Source organism: Drosophila yakuba, chromosome 2L (assembly GCF_016746365.2).
Source record: "Drosophila yakuba strain Tai18E2 chromosome 2L, Prin_Dyak_Tai18E2_2.1, whole genome shotgun sequence".
Lineage (NCBI taxonomy): Eukaryota > Metazoa > Arthropoda > Insecta > Diptera > Drosophilidae > Drosophila > Drosophila yakuba.
The window spans coordinates 10,160,700-10,181,037 of NC_052527.2; the positions used below are offsets into that span (position 1 = coordinate 10,160,700).

At 45.9% G+C, this 20,338-nt stretch overlaps 4 protein-coding genes across 7 annotated transcripts; 2 read left to right on the top strand and 2 right to left on the bottom strand.

Annotated features, from left to right (window-relative positions):
* The first annotated feature begins 395 nt into the window (after nt 1–395).
* LOC6527456 lies at nt 396–1,516 on the top strand. The gene has a single exon (XM_002088512.4). It carries the CDS (start codon nt 498–500, stop codon nt 1,437–1,439), a length of 942 nt encoding a protein of 313 aa, XP_002088548.1. The 5' UTR covers nt 396–497; the 3' UTR covers nt 1,440–1,516.
* On the bottom strand, nt 1,455–8,436 carry LOC6527455 (ethanolamine-phosphate cytidylyltransferase). 3 transcript variants are annotated; one of them, XM_015198207.2, is made up of 7 exons: nt 7,962–8,436; nt 3,968–4,218; nt 3,841–3,907; nt 3,537–3,649; nt 2,676–2,839; nt 2,424–2,609; nt 1,455–2,362 (listed from the first exon to the last, which is right to left on the bottom strand). In XM_015198207.2, exons 1-7 carry the CDS (start codon nt 8,051–8,053, stop codon nt 2,045–2,047), a joined length of 1,191 nt encoding a protein of 396 aa, XP_015053693.1. In that variant the 5' UTR covers nt 8,054–8,436; the 3' UTR covers nt 1,455–2,044. The 3 variants fall into 3 exon arrangements, with proteins under 3 accessions (XP_015053693.1, XP_015053694.1, XP_002088547.1); XM_015198208.2 differs by having other exon boundaries at nt 2,676–2,782; nt 7,962–8,435; XM_002088511.3 differs by having other exon boundaries at nt 2,676–2,803; nt 7,962–8,433.
* Nucleotides 8,437–9,079: 643 nt separating this feature from the next.
* LOC6527454 lies at nt 9,080–14,928 on the top strand. Its single transcript, XM_002088510.4, has 5 exons — nt 9,080–9,801; nt 9,881–11,584; nt 11,638–13,710; nt 13,780–13,978; nt 14,041–14,928. The coding sequence occupies exons 1-5, from the start codon at nt 9,342–9,344 to the stop codon at nt 14,765–14,767; spliced, it is 5,163 nt and encodes a 1,720-aa protein (XP_002088546.1). The 5' UTR covers nt 9,080–9,341; the 3' UTR covers nt 14,768–14,928.
* A 624-nt stretch (nt 14,929–15,552) lies between these two features.
* Nucleotides 15,553–20,177, bottom strand: LOC6527453 (ER degradation-enhancing alpha-mannosidase-like protein 3). 2 transcript variants are annotated; one of them, XM_015198206.3, is made up of 8 exons: nt 19,745–20,177; nt 19,278–19,671; nt 18,764–18,910; nt 17,890–18,709; nt 17,429–17,822; nt 16,977–17,221; nt 16,684–16,782; nt 15,553–16,618 (listed from the first exon to the last, which is right to left on the bottom strand). In XM_015198206.3, exons 2-8 carry the CDS (start codon nt 19,427–19,429, stop codon nt 16,097–16,099), a joined length of 2,379 nt encoding a protein of 792 aa, XP_015053692.1. In that variant the 5' UTR covers nt 19,430–19,671; nt 19,745–20,177; the 3' UTR covers nt 15,553–16,096. The 2 variants fall into 2 exon arrangements, with proteins under 2 accessions (XP_015053692.1, XP_002088545.1); XM_002088509.4 differs by having other exon boundaries at nt 16,950–17,221.
* Nucleotides 20,178–20,338: the final 161 nt, after the last annotated feature.

Consider the following 20,338-nt stretch of genomic DNA (forward strand, 5'->3'; position numbering starts at 1 on the left):
GACAGCATTATAAGGTGGTCCCGGGACATTTATGTGGCATGTATCCGGGATCAGGCCGTTCACCCTGCCAAGTGAAGCTCCCTCCAATTAAACAATAAAAATACTTAAAAATAAGAATATATCAAAATAATATATCAACCAAAATACCATTTTGAAACGGAAAAACTGGTGCCTTATATGGAGAAATATAAATAACGTATAAGGCATTTAAAACCGGCATAAAATATGGAAGCCGTAGGCTTTTTTTAATCGTTATTCTTAATGTAAGAATGTTAAATTTTGAATATATCAGATGTAAAAAAATATTAATGATAGTTAAATAAATAACATATAATTTACAAAGTATAAGTACCGCCGGGATTTTCGCCCAACTGAATAATAAATATTAGACTATTGAAAAATTGCCCTACTTGTCAATACAAATTTCACAATTTGTTGATCTCGTGTCAAAATTATGTAGTTTTACCGAAGCCTGATTTCTTAACCTGTTCACCACGATGACTGCGCCCTCCACCTCCCGTGCCAAGCAGGCTATAGATTCCGCCAAGGACCTATCTGCTTCCATCCATGGATTGAGCCGGAACCGGAAGCGTCAGGAGAAGCGAAAGCAGCGACTGCACGAAATGCAAAATTTGCTGTACACGAAACACTTTTCGAACTACAGACTGCCTGTGTCGATGGCTGTCCCACCTCCCGAGGATCAGCTGCTCCAACTGCAGCTGCAGAACTTTGATTCGCTTACCAAGCAGCCGCCCAGCAGCAGGAAAAACCCGCTCCCTGTGAACGCCTCCAGTGACTCGCCGTGGACCCGACTGCGCCTAGTGGCATGCCCATGTCACGGATGCCTCTGCTCGGTTGAGCCCAGCGCTCTACTGGGTCACTATTTAAGTGACCATCTGCCGGGAATGGGGATTCCGTTCTTAGAGCTAGAAATGGGCAAGCGAGTATCCTTAACATGTCATGTCAGCAGTCTGGAAAGAGATGTCAACTCGCTGTTGGGGGTTTATTGCTATCGGCGCATTGGCCTCAACCCCCTGAAATGCCACCGAAACACCCATCTGCCGCTGGAGTACCGCTGCTTCTCGCAGCATAGCGCCCTCATGATCTTCGCCTGCCGCACCATGCACTCGGTGCTGTCGGAGAGGAAGCGTGTCAAACACGAGGTCCTGGCCATCTGGGTGGCTACTCCTTTGCACGGCGTGGCCATCACTCTGCGGCTGCTGGTCCAACCGGCCAACTCGGCACGTTACTACACAAAGCAGATAAAAGCTCGTCCGATGCTGCCATTGTCGTCGAACCAATCCTGCAGTGAGTTCATCAAGACCGATAGCAACGTGATCCTCATCAGCTTAGAGGACCTTCGACCTCTGATGGATTTAGATGTGTGGCAACAATTGCTTACCGTCGAACTGAAAGTGATCAGCGAGGCAAGAATATAATTGAAATATTTGGAATTTGCAATATTTTTGGCCATGTATTTAAGACTAAGATTAAACATTGAAACATAAAACTTGAACTTGCACTTAGTATACGCATTAATAAATTAGGGCAAAGTATCAGAGATTACATTTGATAAAAGCAGCTATTTCCGATCCGGACATCCTACTTGCGATACATTGCTATATATATATACAATTCGTACAAGGATTTTTTTTTTGCCAACCGTTTGGATAACATGTCACAATTTATCTTTGCTAGTCGTACAGTTTTGTTGTTCCTCAACACTTACAGCATATGAAAAAGAATTTACAAATTTTGAGCTTACATACATACAATTTAGATTTTAAATATGCTATATATATGGTAACCTTATATCATTAAGGCTTTCTAAGTGGCGCATGTGCAGATATTCAAAAATTGTACTAAAAAACGAGCGAGCGTTACGCTGCATCCGAGGATTTTAAAAGATACTGGCCGCCCGGCACCTCAGGCAGCGTCGCATCGCTTTTAACGCAACAAAATAAAAGCGTCATCTTAACTAAGCAAAACAAACTACAAAATATGAAACATCGGTCTAGTGTGAGAGGTCGGAATTGAGTTCCGGCTAGCCGGCCTTTTGGGTCTGTTTTTGGCGTTGAAGTGCCTCAAAGGCTTCGATTTCCTTCTTTTCTTTGGCCTGGTTGCGGCGCTCATATTCCAGCCGGTGCGAAATAATGCGCTCCACGATACGCTCCGTGGTCATCTCGTTGCCGGAATCAATCAGCTCAAAGATAGCTCGCGTCTTGGGAACGGCATATGGATCGATCTTGCCATTCTCCAGCGCAATGGGTGTGCGTCCGTGGCAGACGACATCGATTTTGAAGTGTTCAAGCAGCTCTTCGGTAACGCAGTAGGGAGCTCCAATGACCACCTCATTGACAAACTGGGGAAATTGGAAAAAATCGATTGAGATAACCTTTTAAAAGTGTCAACTGCAATCTTACCTTGCAGGCCAAAACGCTAAGCACGCGCTCGTGCAGATTCATAATGGGATAGTTGCTGCCCTTGTAAGAGTTCACCACGGGATCTGTGTGCAGGCCAACAATCAGGTAGTCACCCAGTTTTTTGGCCTTTTCCAGAAAGTCCAGGTGACCCACATGGAAGAGATCGAAGGCGCCAGCCACATAAACCTGGAAATACCGACCATTATGAATAATAAATATACAGCGCAATAGCACAATGAAGGCTAAACTTACAATCTTATCGCCGGGATTCGGGGACTTGCCATCACTGAACTGTATGATCTTTTGGGTAGTCGGCAAGAACTGACTACAACCGGTCCATGGACTTTTGGCTGCCGAATCTTGGCCCATGTTCGAAGAACCTGGATGGGATTTTATTTGTCGTTTTAAAATTGACACTGTTTTGGTTTTGTTGATAATTGTATTGTAAAGCAACGCAGACAAATGAGCAAGAGTGTATTTGAGAGCGAAAATTTACGTTTAGGATTTGATTTCGATTTGGATTCGGATTTGGATATTTTGATTGCAGGTTGGTCGTTGGGTTTGGCATTTGGATTCATTTCGCGGGCGCGCACACGCACAAAACATTTGGCATATTGAGGTTTAGCATAGTTTTCATAGGTTTTGTACATTAGATTATATTTTGGTTAGTGGTAAACAGTGCGTACATAGAAATAAAAAGAAGAGAAATAGTAAAGTTGTAGAGAGCAACATAAACCAAGGAGTTATTTGCGTTCAACTATAGCAAATTAAAAGTTGAACTCGTTAAAAGGGATCTAGTGAGAAAAATGCATAAACTAATCGTGCGTAGCCCATGTATAAACTAAATATATCTGTATAATATTGTTCATACTTGTAACTGATTGATCGACTTTGGTTTATGCACAGCATGCAAGAGCAATAGACAAGTTCAACAAAAGGAAATGAAAGACAAAAAATAAAAGTGTGCAAAGAAAGTTGTCTTAAAATTAAAGTTAGTAATGGTTAAAAACAATGAATTTGGCGCACAAGACTGAAATTGTGAGCGCTGTGATTTAGGAACATTAAAATGAAACTTGAATGTGCCAGAAAAGCGTTGAAACAAGCTTAAGCTACCTTCTTTCTCGATGTCATATTCGGCGGATCCCTGACGGAAGTGGTTGCGTGTCAGGAGCAACATGCGGCCCACAAGGTCAGTGGTCGAAACTCCAGCTGTGCGTTTTACTTCCCTGCGGATTGCATAAGAAAATTTGATGTCAGTAATTGGTAAAATATAGTACGTGCGTTACAAGACAACTAGCGGTTAATTAAAGGTCACGGCAACGTATACAAATCGTATGTGTCGTATGTAGATTTCAAATTTCAAAATATTTTTTATAAACCGCCAAAAATGTCTGAAAATTATATCATTCATACTCACTTGTAGCGATTAGCTGACTTGACCAAATGATATGTGTCCACTCCTTCGGCTGTCATGGTAATGTCGTCTGCAAAATATCAATTCGATTAGGTAACATCCACAGATATTTGTATTCATTGGTACCCACCTCCATGCACACAGAAATCACAGTTGTTCTGGTCAAGCACCTCCAGTGTGGTCACATAGGGAGCACCGAGCACCACTTCATCCACCCATTTGATGCCCTTGACCATCTTGACGCGCTCCTCCTCGGTGAAGACCGGTGGTCCCTTGTGCTTGGTGATCTCCTCGTCGGTGTGAATGCCCACAATTACTTTATCGCCAAGAGCTTTGGCTTGTCGCAGAGAGTTGGCATGCCCGAAGTGCACCATATCATAGCTGTTGAGGATGGGAGGAAGTATAATTATTAGATATCTGTCTACGAACGCGTGCCGAGAACAAGCCCTTATCAAAACATGGCCGCGTTAATTGCCACCGGAAATGTTGTTTCCCATTCGTGGAAGTTTAACATATTCTGAGATAACTGTGACTGCACCGATTGCGCCGACCTTGTCGATAAGCTAATGGAAACGATCTTGGCTATACCAATATGACTCAGAAAATGGCATATATTTCCTAAAATTAGCAATTTTTCGAGCTCGCAAGATAAGCCGTGTTTAAAGACGTGACTCGCCAAGAAGAAAAACAATTATCGCTTGGAATGTACAAATAATAAACCTTAGTTCCAACAAAAGTCCATTTATCTTGACGATCAACTGCAATCCTGGCCATTTGGTTGATGATGGAAGCCAGGTAATCCCGTCGAAGCAGTACTACTAATGACCCAGTCCACCACAAAGCAATAAAGTGGTTTGAGCAAGCCATTTACATAGTTTACATAAACCGCTGACGAAGCGCGTCAGTGATGTCTGGCCGAGTGCTTTTAATGACCAGTAGCTGACGGACTGACCACCGTGTGATCCACTTTTGCCCAGCATTGGTCAAGATTGATCTTTGGACTCGATCACGAGAGTAGGAACGCCAAATATGCCGAGAGATGAAGCAACCGAGACAGGGGATATCAATGAAACCGTGTTTGCTGCTTGCTGTTTTGCAATTCTAATTGCAATTATGAGCGCTGCTGCGTCAGCTTTTCAGTGGCCACAAACAGCGCAAATTCAGCGCCATTCAGTTGTTTACATTCTCCGCCGATTCTAGGCTTTATGGCTATAGGCACACGTGCCCTGGCCTGGTTTTTGTTTGGCTTGGGAAAGCGATAATAGCATCCGAGGGACGTGAGTCGTTGCTCAAATTGCACTTAACACCAATTACGAAGGTATTTACTGCGGAACGCATTTTTGGAACCATAAGTAATTGAAATTGTAATTGTTATTGAAATGTTTAGTTAAATCGGAAATGAATTATTTTAAATATTTTTTCCTTAAATTAATTGGAACCAGCTCTTTTGGTGACTTGTTATGAAATGATTCACCAAACGGGCTTTAAGTAATCATTTTTTAACATTTAATGCAGAAGGTAACCACTTCACTAAATTGCGTATATGATAAGAAATAATACCGTCACCATTATCACACCCATTGGTTCTTCAGTAATCGATTGTGGGGGAGTTCATTTGAAATAGGTAGACGGAAAGTATTTTAAGTACCGTTTCCATTGAAGATTAGAGAATTCCGAAGAATGCCAAGAACATAGTTTTAGAACATAGAATATGAATGCAAGTTGCGGAACCAAAAATTCCCGCTGGTATGCACCTAAAAATAAATGTTGAATTATGCAGGCCCGGCCAGTCTCTTGATTTCTCGATTTGTCCAGATAGTAACAAGTCCAGAGAGATGACCACCAAGCAGCTAGTAAAAACGTGGGCCATTCATTAATCGAAGCGAAACCTTTGCTCCCGGAGATTTTTTTGCAGCAGCAAGAAATCTGTGCCGAACATACTATACCCATATAGCATTGTACTCTATATGTGGAACAGACCCAGGGGCCGCTTAATCAATTGAGTAAGCTAAAAGCAGCGACACAAGCGACAGCAACGCCGACGCCAGTTTGCTGATTAAAAAAATATCACGCGATTCTCCGTAGAATTTGTGCTCTGACGACCGGACCCCAGCCTAGTAAAGTGGATTGACTTGCAGGGGTAAAGTATGCCATAGACCCTTATACGCGTATACTCATATGAATGCCTTAAGGCCCCGACTCTCTTATTACGAGCGCTCAGCGCTTCCCATTCATTTGTTTTTCCGCTGGCAGAGGTTCATTGACTTGGGTGGAAAGGAGGAGACAAGCCGAGCACTTGTGCCTGCGTCAATGATCAATCTCCGCTGATTAGAATATTTCGGTCCAAGTGCCCCACATGCCCATCTGCCGGGTTATTGGGCAGATTCCACGCAAATATGCTGTTTATACTTTTGTTTTTGCCCATGAGCAGCTGATGTGGAATTTCAGCGGTGTTAATCTGGTTGGAGTGCGACTACGTAGGTCAGTCTTATCAGCCTCAGCTAGAGGATTGCCGCACTGGTGGCAGGTTGCCGAGACCCATTGACAACGGACATCAGGGAGCATAGATTGCCAAAAATTACCCGGAAGCGCCAATGAGCATGATGTTCTTGGACAGATCGCCCCTAATTGCTCTAAGTTTAAAGCAATAAATTATGTGCCATATGTATTTGATTTTTTAGCAAAGTTTTAGCTGGTTTGTTAAGTCTTAGATATGTTTCTGGGCTTTCAAAGAGCAGAATACAAGAAATATAAGCATGTTGAATGAACGGATGTGATATAAATAACCTCCTAAAAGTAAGGCGATCCCTTGCGATTATTCAGGGCAGGAGAAGCCCAGCGAAATGCCAATTAAATTAGGCACATGAAAGACCGCCAGACGATGACGACAGCATTGTGGGTCAATGGCGAGGCAATGGCAATGAGGGTGGTGCAAATGCTGGTGGTGTGGGGCACCGCGAGGTGGAGGCATGCGCAGGCCAGAATCACGTGATGTTTGGGACAACCGGCGGGCAACCACAGTCAACAATGGCCACGTAAACGCAGCCCTCATCCGAAAAATTGAAGTCCCTTTCGAAAGAAAAGAGGACGGAAAGTTTTTCATAGTCAGAGCATATTAGCACTTGTATACACAAAATCGTACAATGACTGTATTTATGTTTGTTAAGCGTGGGCCATTGTTTATTCGGCGGGTATAAATACATTGAAATAAGAAGAACAGCGAGAGCGAATATAAACAATGGGTGTATTTTTATTTTTACTAATGAATTGTCTGGCGGTAGCCACAATTGAGGAAATCTCTATTGTCCCCCAATTGAGCAGACAAACTTGTTATGGTAGGCCATCCATCCATATCGCAGTCTAACGCGTCATTACCGATAAAGATAAACCGGTTCCCAATGATGCATTGCACGGAATCAAATAATTATATATGGGGGAGCGCAATGCCTATAGAACAATTTGAAGGTGCCCAAAAAGGCAAAGTGCGTCAATAGTATCTATACACGGATCTGAAATGCTTGCATTAGATGAACCAAAAATCCGGTTATCACATATAGATATATACTAATCTGCAAGCTAATATGGGATATGGGCATATTCCATAGTGATTAGTTTTAGAATACCCACTGTGAAGTGTACAATTAGCGGACCCCTTTATAAATAGATTGCGTAGCGTATAAATATAATGCAAAAGACCCGGTCAAGCGTGGAGAATGTGGACATTTCGGATCTGAAAGACCTTGAACCTGAGTAGACATTTCAGCCGGACGACGGCAATGGGTGGCTACTGGAGCGGGAATTGGTGTGAGACGGCACAGTTCCACAAAGATTTGCTAATCAATTGAGGAACCCTGAACGCTTCTTAGCACGCCTGAAAATGGGTTTAGTTTATCGTCGGCTGATTACGGGTATTGGTATTGCTATTGGAATTGGAATTGAAATGGTAAGGTTCGGTTCGCCGTGATGTGGCATGGAAAAGAAGAGACCGTCTTGGAATGGGTATGCCTTGACTCACTTCGCCGCCAGCACTGAGTAACGAGTGGCGTGACGCAATGGGGTGCCCTAAGAACCGTTTGGGAGTTGAGCGCCCAATTCCTGGAGGCGCGTAAACGCAAATGACTCACCATCCATCGCACCAGACGCGAACATCCTTCTGCTGCTTGCCGGAATGCCCATTGCAGGCGCTGGTATCGCCATTGGCCCGCTTGTCCTCCATCGTTGACTTATTGAATTTTCGCAATCGCTTTAATTTAGAATCCGGCTAACAGGCGCACATTAGATGCCGGGGAGAGTACGTATAGTTTTGATGTTTCTGTTTTCAGTTCTCGATTTCGATTTCGATTTCAAGGCGGAAACTCGGCGACAACGACGTTCACGCTTCGAGAGCTGTGTGTTATTTGTTCTGAGCTACGGCGACGCCCGCTATATATCAATTCCCATTTCCGACCGAGCTACTCAGTTTTCGTTTACGTTATCGGTTTTGGACTCGGTCTCGGACTCGTATTCTGATTCGGAGCGGAATCGTTATGGGATTCTCAGACTTGCGTTATCAGCGCGCGGGCGCATGGGAACTTCTTCGGGGCGTAAGTGCGGTGTGTTTAGCTTGGATTTTTTTTTTAGATTCTTTCATTTCTTTACTCACAATTCCGAGTACCGTGAGAGTAGAGTGAACGCATTGGCGTTTGGCCAAATATACCATCTGCCAAGTGCGATGAATACCAACTAACGCGGATGTTGTGAACAGCAACAGCTGATCGAGATAACTCCCGATACTGGAAGTACTTTGGAATAAACTAAATTTCTATTATTTAAAGGATGGGCTTCATATTTGGCGAGCACAAAGCTGTATTAAAGTACAGGTACTAGCTCTACAAAGGTCTTATTAATCATTCACCAACTTATTTTGGAATTATTTTAAGGACAATAAAATATATCTTAAACTACTCAAGCTTCCATTAAAAAACATGTAGTTTACTTAACTGGAAAATATTTTAATGGAAATTTTTGTTTCACAATTTTCACACCATATACAAATTTTATAAAAAAAACGTTTTTATATATATATAAAGCTTGTATCATTTTATTTAAATAAAAAGCTTTTGGAGAGCATTCTGGAAGAAATTCAAAATATTCACAGATTGATCCCACTGTAAAAATAATACCGATAGTATTTTCAATGGTATTTAAGCCAGTGCGATGTGAGATAATACTACGGTGTTTCCCACGGTCACACAGGATAAAGCAACTTAAAATATTAGGCCTATCAAATAAGAAATATACAACGCAAAGCTCGCAGAAATACATAAAATAACAATCAAAGTAAACCGACTAAGCCATGATAATGTAATCATGATCGTGCACAGTCAGTTCGGGCACTGTTTTGTTGACAGCATCAAGTATATTTTTTAAATTTCACGTGCTAAATTTACAAGAAATCCTACCACAATTGCTAAACGAATCGACGAGGGCTAGATAATCCCAATCCCATTCCCCGTACCAACGCGATGTCCAGGAGAGAAGCCAATCTGATGGCCTACGTGACGGCGGAGGAGCACCTGCTGAACCGCTACTCGCCGCTGGAAGGCGACGAGGTTGATGCGGAGGCTAGCGAAGCTCCAGGCGCCGCATCGGGCGTGGCTGAGGATCGGGAGCGTCTCACGGATCTGGCTGCATCCGGCACCAGATCTTCAGGAACAGGAGCAGATCTGGACCCTGCCGTGGACAGCATGCTACCCGCGATTTCCGACGACTTGGAAATCTACAGCTTTATCTCAAGTGGCAGTGGCTTCAAGGGCTGGCCGGAGGAGCACCCTTCTTCCAGTTTCGTCACCCAGACTGAACCCTTAATATTCGGACTTCGCCGGCAAATGATGGTGGCTGAAGAGGCCCCTCAGGCGCCGGAATGGGCCGCCTGCACGCCGGCGAAACGTCCGTGCAGCAGCCACGAGGTCATCGAGATCAACGGTTTGTTCCATTAACCATAAATATATAGGAATCACTCATTTCTCAAATATTAAACTCACATACCTTCCTTGTTTTGTAGACTCGCCCGAAGCTGTCCAGGATCCGAACATTGCACTAATGCAAACTGTAGTCAGCCGTCCCGGCGTCCTGCTTACCAATGGCAATGTGGACCAGTTCGACATGCTGTCCCACGAAAGTGATGAGGCTGAACATGAACTTCAGGTGGCCGAGGAAGAAGAGCAGTGTGTGATCTATGAGCCCGTGGATGGAGAGAACATGGTCGTCTTAGCGGAAGAGCACTGCTGTGAAATCATAGTAGCTACCCAGGGAGTGGCATGCGAGCAGGAGTTCGCCAGGGCCATCCTCATGGCCGAAAACGGTACCGGAGCATTGCTGGGTTTGCTGCCCGAGGAAAGAGATGCGAATGATTGTCTTAATGGGACTGCCTACATCGAGGAGGTCGTGGAAGATATGGGTGAGGGCGAGGCACGTTTGGCGACTGAAAACAATGTGTACCTTAGTGATGCAGCGCTAGTACAGCCATTAGTGCATCAGGAACTTGTGGACGACGAGGCGCCCGAGGAAAACGAGAACGCCACATTCTTAGACGACACTCCGATGGAGGAGGAACGCCCAGATATTTGTCAGGTGTATGATCACGAACTGGAGGACCACGACGATGAAGAATGCGAGGACGCAGTCATCCCGGAAGAACCAGACCAGCCTATAGACGTTATTGCATTACAGGGACAGGAGCCGCCGCCAAATAATCTGCAAAGAAAATTCCCTCGCGAACACAGCAGTCCCACGGAATTCCCAGTCAGCTCATCCTCCATGCCCAACGCCAGCGACCACTATGACTTTGAAGACGAGTTAACGGGCGCCCGCTCTCCATCCAAAGTGGCGCCGCTGAAGCGCAAGTATCCGCCGCTGATGAAGAATACTCTGCACGGAGAGGCTATGGATCGAAGACTGGCAAGCATCTGCCAGGCACAACCGCAAATGAGTCCCGCCGAAAAAGTCTCCAATTGGGAAACAGCACCCAGGCAGGAGTGGGCCGCTGTCGAGGATGTGGAAAGCTTTGATGCCGCTTTCAACCAGTACGAGGCTGTAACGGCATCTCTCAAACAGCACAACTTTCCCGAATTCCGTGAAACACTGGCCCGGAACATGGAGAAGATCAGCCGTGACATTATGCAAACCTCAGACGAATCCACTCAAGAACTAGCCAGCTCCCAGTCGGCGGAGCGGCCTGTGCATCGTCGCTATTTGCACATCCAGCCCACCGAGGAGACAATTGTGCTAGATGACGATGACGACGATTGCTACGAGGTGGTGGGTATGGAAAAAGCCTCTGTCACCACTTTGATTCCCGAGGAAGAACTACAAGAGGATCAACAACCGGAGGAAGACGGGGTGGTGCTGCCCGGGGTAGAAGGCTTAAATAACACGGACTCCCACAACTATGAGCTTCGGAACCTTACTAAGGAAACCTCAACAGCGGACCTGGAGACTAGCGCGGTTACGCAAAAGGCACGTCCTACCGCTCCGAATTTGGAGTTGGTTGCATCCGTTTCCCAGGCTCAACCTCGTCCATCTGCTCTGGAAGGTGTCGCTGTAGGCCGCGACCGTAGGCCCTCAGAGGACCAACAATTAAGCAACGCGGTATTAGATGTTATGCGTCAGCAGGTGCAAACAATACAGCAGCAGCAATTTATGGAGCAAAAGATGAAGCAGCAGCCACAGTTGTATCGCTACCAGGAACTCCCCCAGGCTCCCCAAGGTAAGACTTTATTTGTGTTTTATTGTATTTACATTGTTTCATTTTATTTGTAGAGGTGCAAATGGCAGCTAACCAGGAGCCTTACGTCAACTGTCCAAATGATAGTATGTTTTACGAGCAGCAGGAATTCTGCAATTATCTAGGCCTCACTGAACTGGCCACAGCAAACGCCGTGGCTACCGCAATGAGGGAGCTAGCCAACAGCACTGTAGCTCGCCGATCGCTGCGGGTAAGACCGCAACAGCAACTGGATAGGATGCGTAGTGATGTGCGTGGCAAGCGACGCGAAAGGGAACGAGATAGGCAACAGGATAAGGACAAGAAAATACCACTGACCACCAGTAGTGAGCTAAGCACCGATAAAGAAGAACCGTCCCCACCTCAGACATCAGAATCCGTTTCAAGGATGGTGGGGGATGAAGATCTTCACTTCGACCCTCGATTGGCTACCGAGCATAAACGCAAGATGAATCACTTTTACAAAACATGTTTTGCGGAAGAGGAAGAATGGTCAACGAAGAAGTCGCCCAAAACCACCAACCTTCTAGCCACTTCCAAATCCTCAAAGAATGGAGAGATGTGTCCATCGCTCAAAGAACAGGAGACGCAATGTCCTAGATCCGTCATAGCTGGAGACAAGAAACATGAGATAGACAAGGAGTCTGAGAACGGTCGTGCTCAGTCTGTTGAAGCGGCATTTACAAAGATCTTTGAGGCTGCCGCACCTGCCCAGTCCAAGTTGTTGGAGAGCATGCAGCAACGTTTGCGCCAGGCGCGTGAGACCAAGCCATCGATTTATATTATCAAGGCTACAAGCAATGCCTCGCCTCCGAATCCATCGCCTACCAGGCAAGAGTCTCGCATCTCACCGGCGCGCTTACACTCAACGGGCGGTTTTGGTGACGTAAGCGCACCGCGTCCATCACTTATTTCCCAGCCACCGAAGAAAAGCCTTACAATAACCAGTCCTGCTAAGGATTCTCGTTCACCTGTCCCCTTACCAGTTGATATGGCCAAAAGACCAAAGCATAGGAAAACCCATGGAGCCACCAAACCTGTGGCCGCAACCCAACGACGCCGCACTACCGTGGGAGTTGCCAGCCCCGGAAAGGAGGCTCGCGTCCGAGATTTGGTTACTCGCTCCACCACGCATCTTAATTCGAAGCTACTTCGTAACCGCAAGGTCAGCCTGCTTAAGAGCTACGCCCTATCGGATGAAATGGCTCAGGGACGATCGAAACGGATTGCTGGCGGAGCAGCACAAACTAGCAAAAGGGTACAAATGCCCAAGGCTGTACGGGCGGCGTTAAAGAGGCCGGATCAGGAAGATAAAAAGCTTCCTGAACAGCATCGCTTGCAGCAGCAGCAATTGGCTCCGCCAAACACTCCCCGAAAGATGAAAGGTGTCAAGGAGAATGCAAATCCCACGACAAGTGCAACGAAGGCTAGTCGCCTGCCCAAGCGGACCAGGCGAGTACGAGCCAAGTCACTGCCCCCGACTATTGAAACGGTGACTGAACCGGTGACAGCCGTTCCTAATGCCACTGTGTTGAGGCTCGCTAATTTGGCGCCAGAAGTTCCAAAAGCCTTTGCGCCTACACACAGCCACCTGGTCAGCTCCGCTGCCAAAGAAGCTGCAGATAAAACCCTGGTTTGTTCCCCGTCCGTCGCTCAATCGCCTTATGCACAGCCCGTGCTTATTTACCCGCCATCCCCAACAACACCGCCACCAAATACGGAGCTGCACCGCCCTCGCCAGCAAGCCGGAAAAATCAATCACGCTGACCTAGTCCTGGCCACTCCCCCGGGCGGCCTGATGCGGCTTAGTCAGGGATCCTCGACGCTAGCAAATCCACTTTCCGCCAAGCACGGTCAGGTTCTCTACATGTACTACGAGCTGGAACAGCTCATTGTGCTGCAGGAGAACTGCATTACCTTCTGGAAGTACTCCAAAGTGTTCAACGTCCTGCATCAGCCCCGATATAATCCCTCCTTTGATGGTGTCCGAAAATCGCCCTCTCCGCAGCTGCCTCAACAACATACGCGCGAGCCCAAAGACGCCGAGCAGGAGCTGGATGTTGGCCCGCGATGGGTTTACCTCGGAAGAGTGCGGCGCGTAACTTTAGGTGGGTTATGATCATTAAGAAACGTATATTTTAGGAAACTTTCTAGCCTCTGTGTTTTATCCATTGCAGAGAAAGAGATCTTTACGCCCTTTGGCAGCCGCATTTGCGTGCACAATTCGACGCCGGTGTACCTTGAAATGCGGAGCAGGCCGCTGGACCATCACAAGAGGGAGGTGAAGCTTACCTCCCTCCATGTGAATGTGTACTACTTCTGCGAGGAGGAATTACGACCCCGTATGCACTCCGTGCACTTGGATGCCGTAAATTGGTGAGGTTGACTACAAAGTATGCATAAATTCTATGATTAAACCAATAACTTACGTTATTTAGCGAGTGGCCGCATGTCATATACACAACTATAGCGGATTCGCGATACTTTGTTATGGCATGGCAGCAGGAACTGGTGATGGGCAAGCCGCGTTCGGGCATCTGCAAGTACTCACTGACGCCCACACTGGATACACTGGCCTCCATACGGGAGTTTAAGCAGTTGCGCCACGAGCTGCATCACATTGAGTGCCTTTCAGAGGATCGCCTTATCGGCTACGGACAGACGCGTATCACCGTCTGGGATCACCGCAGCGGGGACACTCTGATGAACTACGACTTGGGTCGCCCTCTGGGCCGGTGCCTGGCAGCTATGCACTATCCTAGCCTCGACATGGACCAAAGCAGCATGCTGGTGCTTTACCAGCTTCTCAAAGAACCAAACAAACCGGCTGAGGTGCATGTAATCGCCTGTGAGCTGTCCCATGCCACCCCCTCGCACCGCCTGCTGCAGGTACACCGCTTACCATCGCCGCAATTTGACGATACTACAGACGCAGTTAACACTGGGGATCACCTGATCGTCAAGTCTGCATCGAACGACGAGGCCTGGATAAGTGCCGCTGATCCCAGACAGCTCACCTATTTGGCGCCACAAATCAATGGAGCGCAGCGTTTTTATGCCCGCCACAAGTCCCAGGTGATCGAGATGTCCCCGCAATCCCTAACTGTAGATAGTATCGCCAATCACATGCTAAAATTGGCAGTCCAGCAGTCCCACTCGTCGTAGACCTGTGTCGAGCAACTTGACATGTGGAGAATCTCGTCGAAGAACAAAGTTTATGTTTTTTTCACCACAACCCTTGTTGAAAATCACCCAGAATACCCGATCTATAAATGTGCTTCTGGCTGTCAGCCCAAATATAGTTCAAATATACGAAACTATAATAAGTTGCGTGTTATACCCCGTAGTCCTAACAATCATCATCATCTAATAATATCAACATTTCGCTTTAATCTTAAGTAAGTCGGAGAGTAGCCTTTATTATGCGCTATTTTGGAATAAGTGTTTTTGTTTCTTTTGTTCTTTTTATTTTTTCTAAGAGAAAAGCAAAACTAGCCTAAGCTATCGTAGTTTTAGGCCTATGAATTCAACTGTTTAATTTCCTATTATCGACTTTAGAAGTAAAAGTGTCATATTCTTAGTTAAATGGAAACACCAAAATGGAAAGAAATAAATGTCATTAAAAGGAAATCTATTAAAAATACAATGTGTTTGTTTCGTGGTATGAGAAATTGTATTACTTTTCAAAATTAGTCGATTCACAGATATGTTTTTAATTTTGGCTTAAAATACTTGAGCATTAGTTCCGAAAGTGCCTTTGGCTTTAACATCCGCTTTATATAAATCCAGATTTCGCCCAGTGGCTAACCTATTATTGGTTGGATCTTGATGTGGATGAGCTCGTCACCGAGAACTTCGTCAATCGGAAAATAGGGGAAAACTCCTGTTGGTACCAGGAATACTCACTCATAGGGAATCAAAAACAATTCCCATTAATTAAAAGTTTTGCCTTGGGTTTTCAATATAGTTCGTATATTTTATACTAATTTTTGTATAATATCTAATCAATTTCAACTACTCTGTTGTCGATCAATTCCGACTCTCTATCCTATGAACTACTTTTTTATTAAAACTAAGCATTATTTACTATTTTGTTAGTCTCTAAGTTCTAAACTTTTATATACAGAAGTTTCACTTACATATAAAAAGTAAAATCCATCGAAAAAATTGTGGGGTGGACCAAATATACAATTAGAATGAACGCGAATGCGATGCTATTCGGATATAATATTGCCACTAGGAAGCCAATTGCCTGCCTGAGAACCAACCACGAAATGCAAAGATCCTTTAACTGAGTTCAAAAACTCGTGGCATTAAATCGTTCTTACATGTCTAGTAAAGTACAGAAAATTCCAATTTAGTTACGATCGCTTACTGTACATTTTACGAATATAGAAAATATATATATCTATTTTGGCGAGAACCATTTCAAGGCGTTAAAAGCCCCAAATGAATAGTTAACGCTGAGGGCGCTCCAGCAGACGTAGCAGTCCACTACAATTCTTTGTCTGGTTTCTGTGCTACCGATGCAGTTTGGTTTTGGCGCTGCTCCTTGGCCAGTTGCCAGCGCTTGAACTCCACCATCTGCATGACGCGAACACGCAGAGGCTGTTTCCGTCGCTGCATAACCGCCGACAGCTTGCCGAACTCCATGCTGTACATGAAGACGACTGGAATGAGCACGTCGTCCTTGCCGTCGCCAGACATTGCGAACATCGGCTGCGTCTCACCGGAAGATCCCGGAACATTATCACAGACAATCAGCGCTGCTGCCCCCACCTTCTGGGCCAGTCGCGCTTTGCTCACGAACGTGCAATCACCGCGCTCGGCCACCAGGACCTTTCCCTTCGCCTCTTCGGCATTCTCTAGGGTCTCATCGCAGGCCCGTAGCGGCTTGGCTAGTATCAAGTCCCCTTGGACGAACTGGTCGCCAGTTAACTCCGGGCTAAAGTGCGAGGGCCCGGCCATCAGGGCGATCCAATCCTGTGGCTTCTCGTCAGTAGCATAGGCTACGGCCTGGAAACGAGAGATACATTTTAAATATTAGTATGATGCTTCCATTTAAAATGAAGCATACAAACCTGCAGTTGCGCTAGCTGATTTATGCTTTGCATCTTGGTCAGCTCAAGCATCTCCTGCATAAATTGCAGTCCCATTTCGCCCTCCTCGTGACTTTTTGCCTGAATAAAGTCAAATTCACATTATTTTGTTGCACGATATGTGTGATGATGATGAGAAGGAAGAGGAGGTAGCGGAAGATCGAGGAAACTGGTGGCGCAAAGGTAACCAACCAGAGTGTCAAACGAAATGCAAACGAAACCAAAAAGCAGAACAGAAAAAAACTTACATTATAGAAACTATGAAACAGTCGCACCTTGCCTTGACTGCGGTCGCCTACCGAAACCATGGTAATGCCCATGTCGTAAACAGCTCGCAGATGATCTGCATTGCTTGCCTGAAAATCCAGGGCGCTGAGTCGCTTTCCCGCCGTGGTGCGAGGGCACGAGCCCGTAATGAAGTTGCGCAGTGGCTTGCGTACTTTTTCAGGAAAAAGCTTATTTGAACTGGGGCAGGTGCGCATGAAGTCGAGTACGTTGTGTTCGTCCGTCTGGCGAAAGCCTGTAAGGGAAACCAGAAATTAATCAGACCTCCGTTTTCCACAAACGTTTTAAAACATTCTTAACTATCAATACATTAATATTAGCCCATAGATAAAATAGATTGGTGAAATCAATTGATATCTATCAAGAGCTATTTCTTGTGATAGAGTTACTGATAGCGGTTCGGAGATTACGTAAAACAAATTAAAAACGCAAAAGTACTTACTAAACGTGGCATTCCCTAGTTGGGCAATAGAGAGCGGCAGCAGGTGAGCTTCGGTCGTGAAGACGAACTCATCGACGTTTATGATCAGATCCTGGGGATCGGAGAACAAGAGGTAGAGGTACTTGATCGTCTCGGAGAGCACAAACGAGTCCATGCGATCCTCGTGCTTGCCAGTCCGCACATCATTGACAGCCGCATAGCCGCAAGATACCTTAGCATACTGCTGGAGTGTTTTCAGAGCCTTCTTTCCAACCTGCAGGTAATGATGATCGCCGGTTGCGCGGTACAGGAAGTAAGTGGACTCTATAAATTCTGGTCGCAGGGGATGCTGTCCCCAATGTATTTGGAAGTCTACGGTAAATGCTTCTGGAATAAAGGTGTGCATCTGCATAACCTGCAAATAAGATCAAATATGTTTGTAATAAAATGGGATAAGCGGATTTGGAAAGGATAAACCATACCTGATAGAGCATCTCGTGTGTCTGCACAGCTGGTTTCAGGTCGCCAGAAAGCACCTGCAGACCCGGCCAGAATGCCAGGAGCGAGTCCATAAAGTTTTTGGACTTAGCATGTGGCCTGTGCATGAGCACGTCGAGTAGCATGGGTCCTTCACTGACGTACTTCATTACCGCGTTGTAGTGGCGATTAAAGCGGGCGAGGTACTTGTCGTCCCCCAGTAGGACGTAGGACTTGAAGAGGTACTCATAGTAACTGTCTATGCCCGCTCCGACTCCGGAGTCCCGACGGACCCAATCGCCAGAATGAACGTTGAGCACCGTGCCCATGAGATCGGAGCCACGATGCCTTAGCTTCCACAACGCGTCCATGGCGGCGTGGGCTCGCACCTCGAAAATGGGATCGCCGGTAAGCCGCGACAGAGCAGCAAATTCCAGAAGAATGGTACCAGCACAAGCGGTACACGTTTCACGGGACTTCTTTAGCATCGGATCTTTCATACCCAGCCTTAGATTAACCCGCGCATGCGGAATGCCCGTGGATGTGTTGAACGCCGGTAGCAATCGGTAGCCCAGCTCGCGAGACATCTCCAGCAGTTCGCCCTTGTACCAATGCATCGTGTCCGCATGCTTTTGCAGATACTCTGCCAGAATGTGCGCCGACAGCAGGCCACCGACCATTCGAATGTTCGTCTCAAACACCGACACAATAATGTCGCTGTCGAATTGAACGTCGCGGATAACTAGCTTCACCGCGTGTTCAAACTCTGCGAAATCACCTAGCAGCACCAGGGTGTCCAGAGTATCCACCAGAGTCATGGAAAAGCTAGAAAATAAACCATATCAATGTAAACGCCAGACCCGGGTTTCTTTAACTCACTTTCCGAGAATGTCGTCCATGTCGCCACGCGATGGCGTCACTCCTCGGTAACGTCCTTTGCAGGAGAGCGGCATTAGCTCATCGGCAGGATAGGCGTTCTGCATGTAGGCGTTATATGCATGATAAAACATAGCGCGAGCTTCTTCCCTGAAATCAAACAGAACATGTTGCACACAACTTAGCTTCTTTGTGATTGTTCAGAACAACTTTTAAACATAAGCATTTAAATATTCCCATTTATATAAGAGTCATGGATATACAATACAAGCACCACATTAAATTTATAACCATAAATGATCACCAACGAGTTATGCTAATTAGACCTCCTCGTTTCTGATGCATATATGGGTTAGATTTAAATAAGTTGCATTGATCCTCCAAAAACCCAAAGTCAGTTTGAATATCAAAAGTGTTATAAAACCGAATCATTCGTCGTTTGCTAACAAATAATAGCCGGCAGAAGTTGTCCTGGTCACGAAACACAAGGAACCTTATTTAGCTCAGCTAGACTTACCGGAGTTCCGCCCGCTCCTTGTTGGACATGTTCTGCGTGGGCATGGTGGTCTCGGTGCTAAGTACGCAGGCAACTACGATGCACAGGGCCACCAGGAAGATGAGCATTAGCCGCTGGCCACGGACGAAGGATTCGGAGGATGTGGCGGACATGGTGCTGGCTATCTGGAGACTACCAATGGCGGTGGAGTTGGCGGTGGCGCTGGAGGTTGTGCTGGTGACGGCGGATAGCGTTGTCTTTCGGTTTCGGCCGCCAGACTTGCCGCTCGAGTCGTTGTGACGTTGACCTTCACTTTGAACGTGTGGTGTTGAAACCAATGTTTCGATGTTTCTCTGCGCCGCTTCTTTGTTGACTCCGCTTTGGGTCCGTGGTCCGCTTGATTTGGCTCTGTAGCCTAATTGAAACAGCCAACTCATAATTAGCTTATAATTTAACACACAATTTTGCTCGACTGAAATTAGGCTCACCTGTGCCCGAAATGTCGACCTAATTTGTTGTTGCTTTTCGCCCGGTTTTCACGGGCACTAGAAGATCGGGTTTCTCTGGATAAAACTCAAGCGCGGTGCTTCTACGGCATCTGCAATTGCACATTTATCCTCCCGACGACCACGACGACTGCGACATACATTGTGACTATTTATAATCTCGTTTGGAATATGTTTTCTGCTCCAATAACAAAACACCACGACTGCAAACCGAGCGTCAGAATCGTAAGGTTACTACTGCCAGCCGATCGGTGGGGCATTACGATTCGCTATTATATATCCAGCTGAGTCTGGTTTTATAGCTCTCCGCGCTGCTGTGCTGGCAATTATCAGATCGCTGCTTATCAACGATGAACTCAAGATTCCTTAATTTTATCATGAAAAAAAGTGATTGCACCCTTAGTGTGACCAGGTGTGCAACGAGCGGAAGAGTGTGGCCCTCCACCATTAAACTATTATTGTTGGAATACCTTAAATTTAATGTTGTTAATGCATTAAATTACATGAACTATTTTATTATTATTCTCCTAATTGTTTATAGCAATAATATTTATTTATTATATTTTATCATTGCAC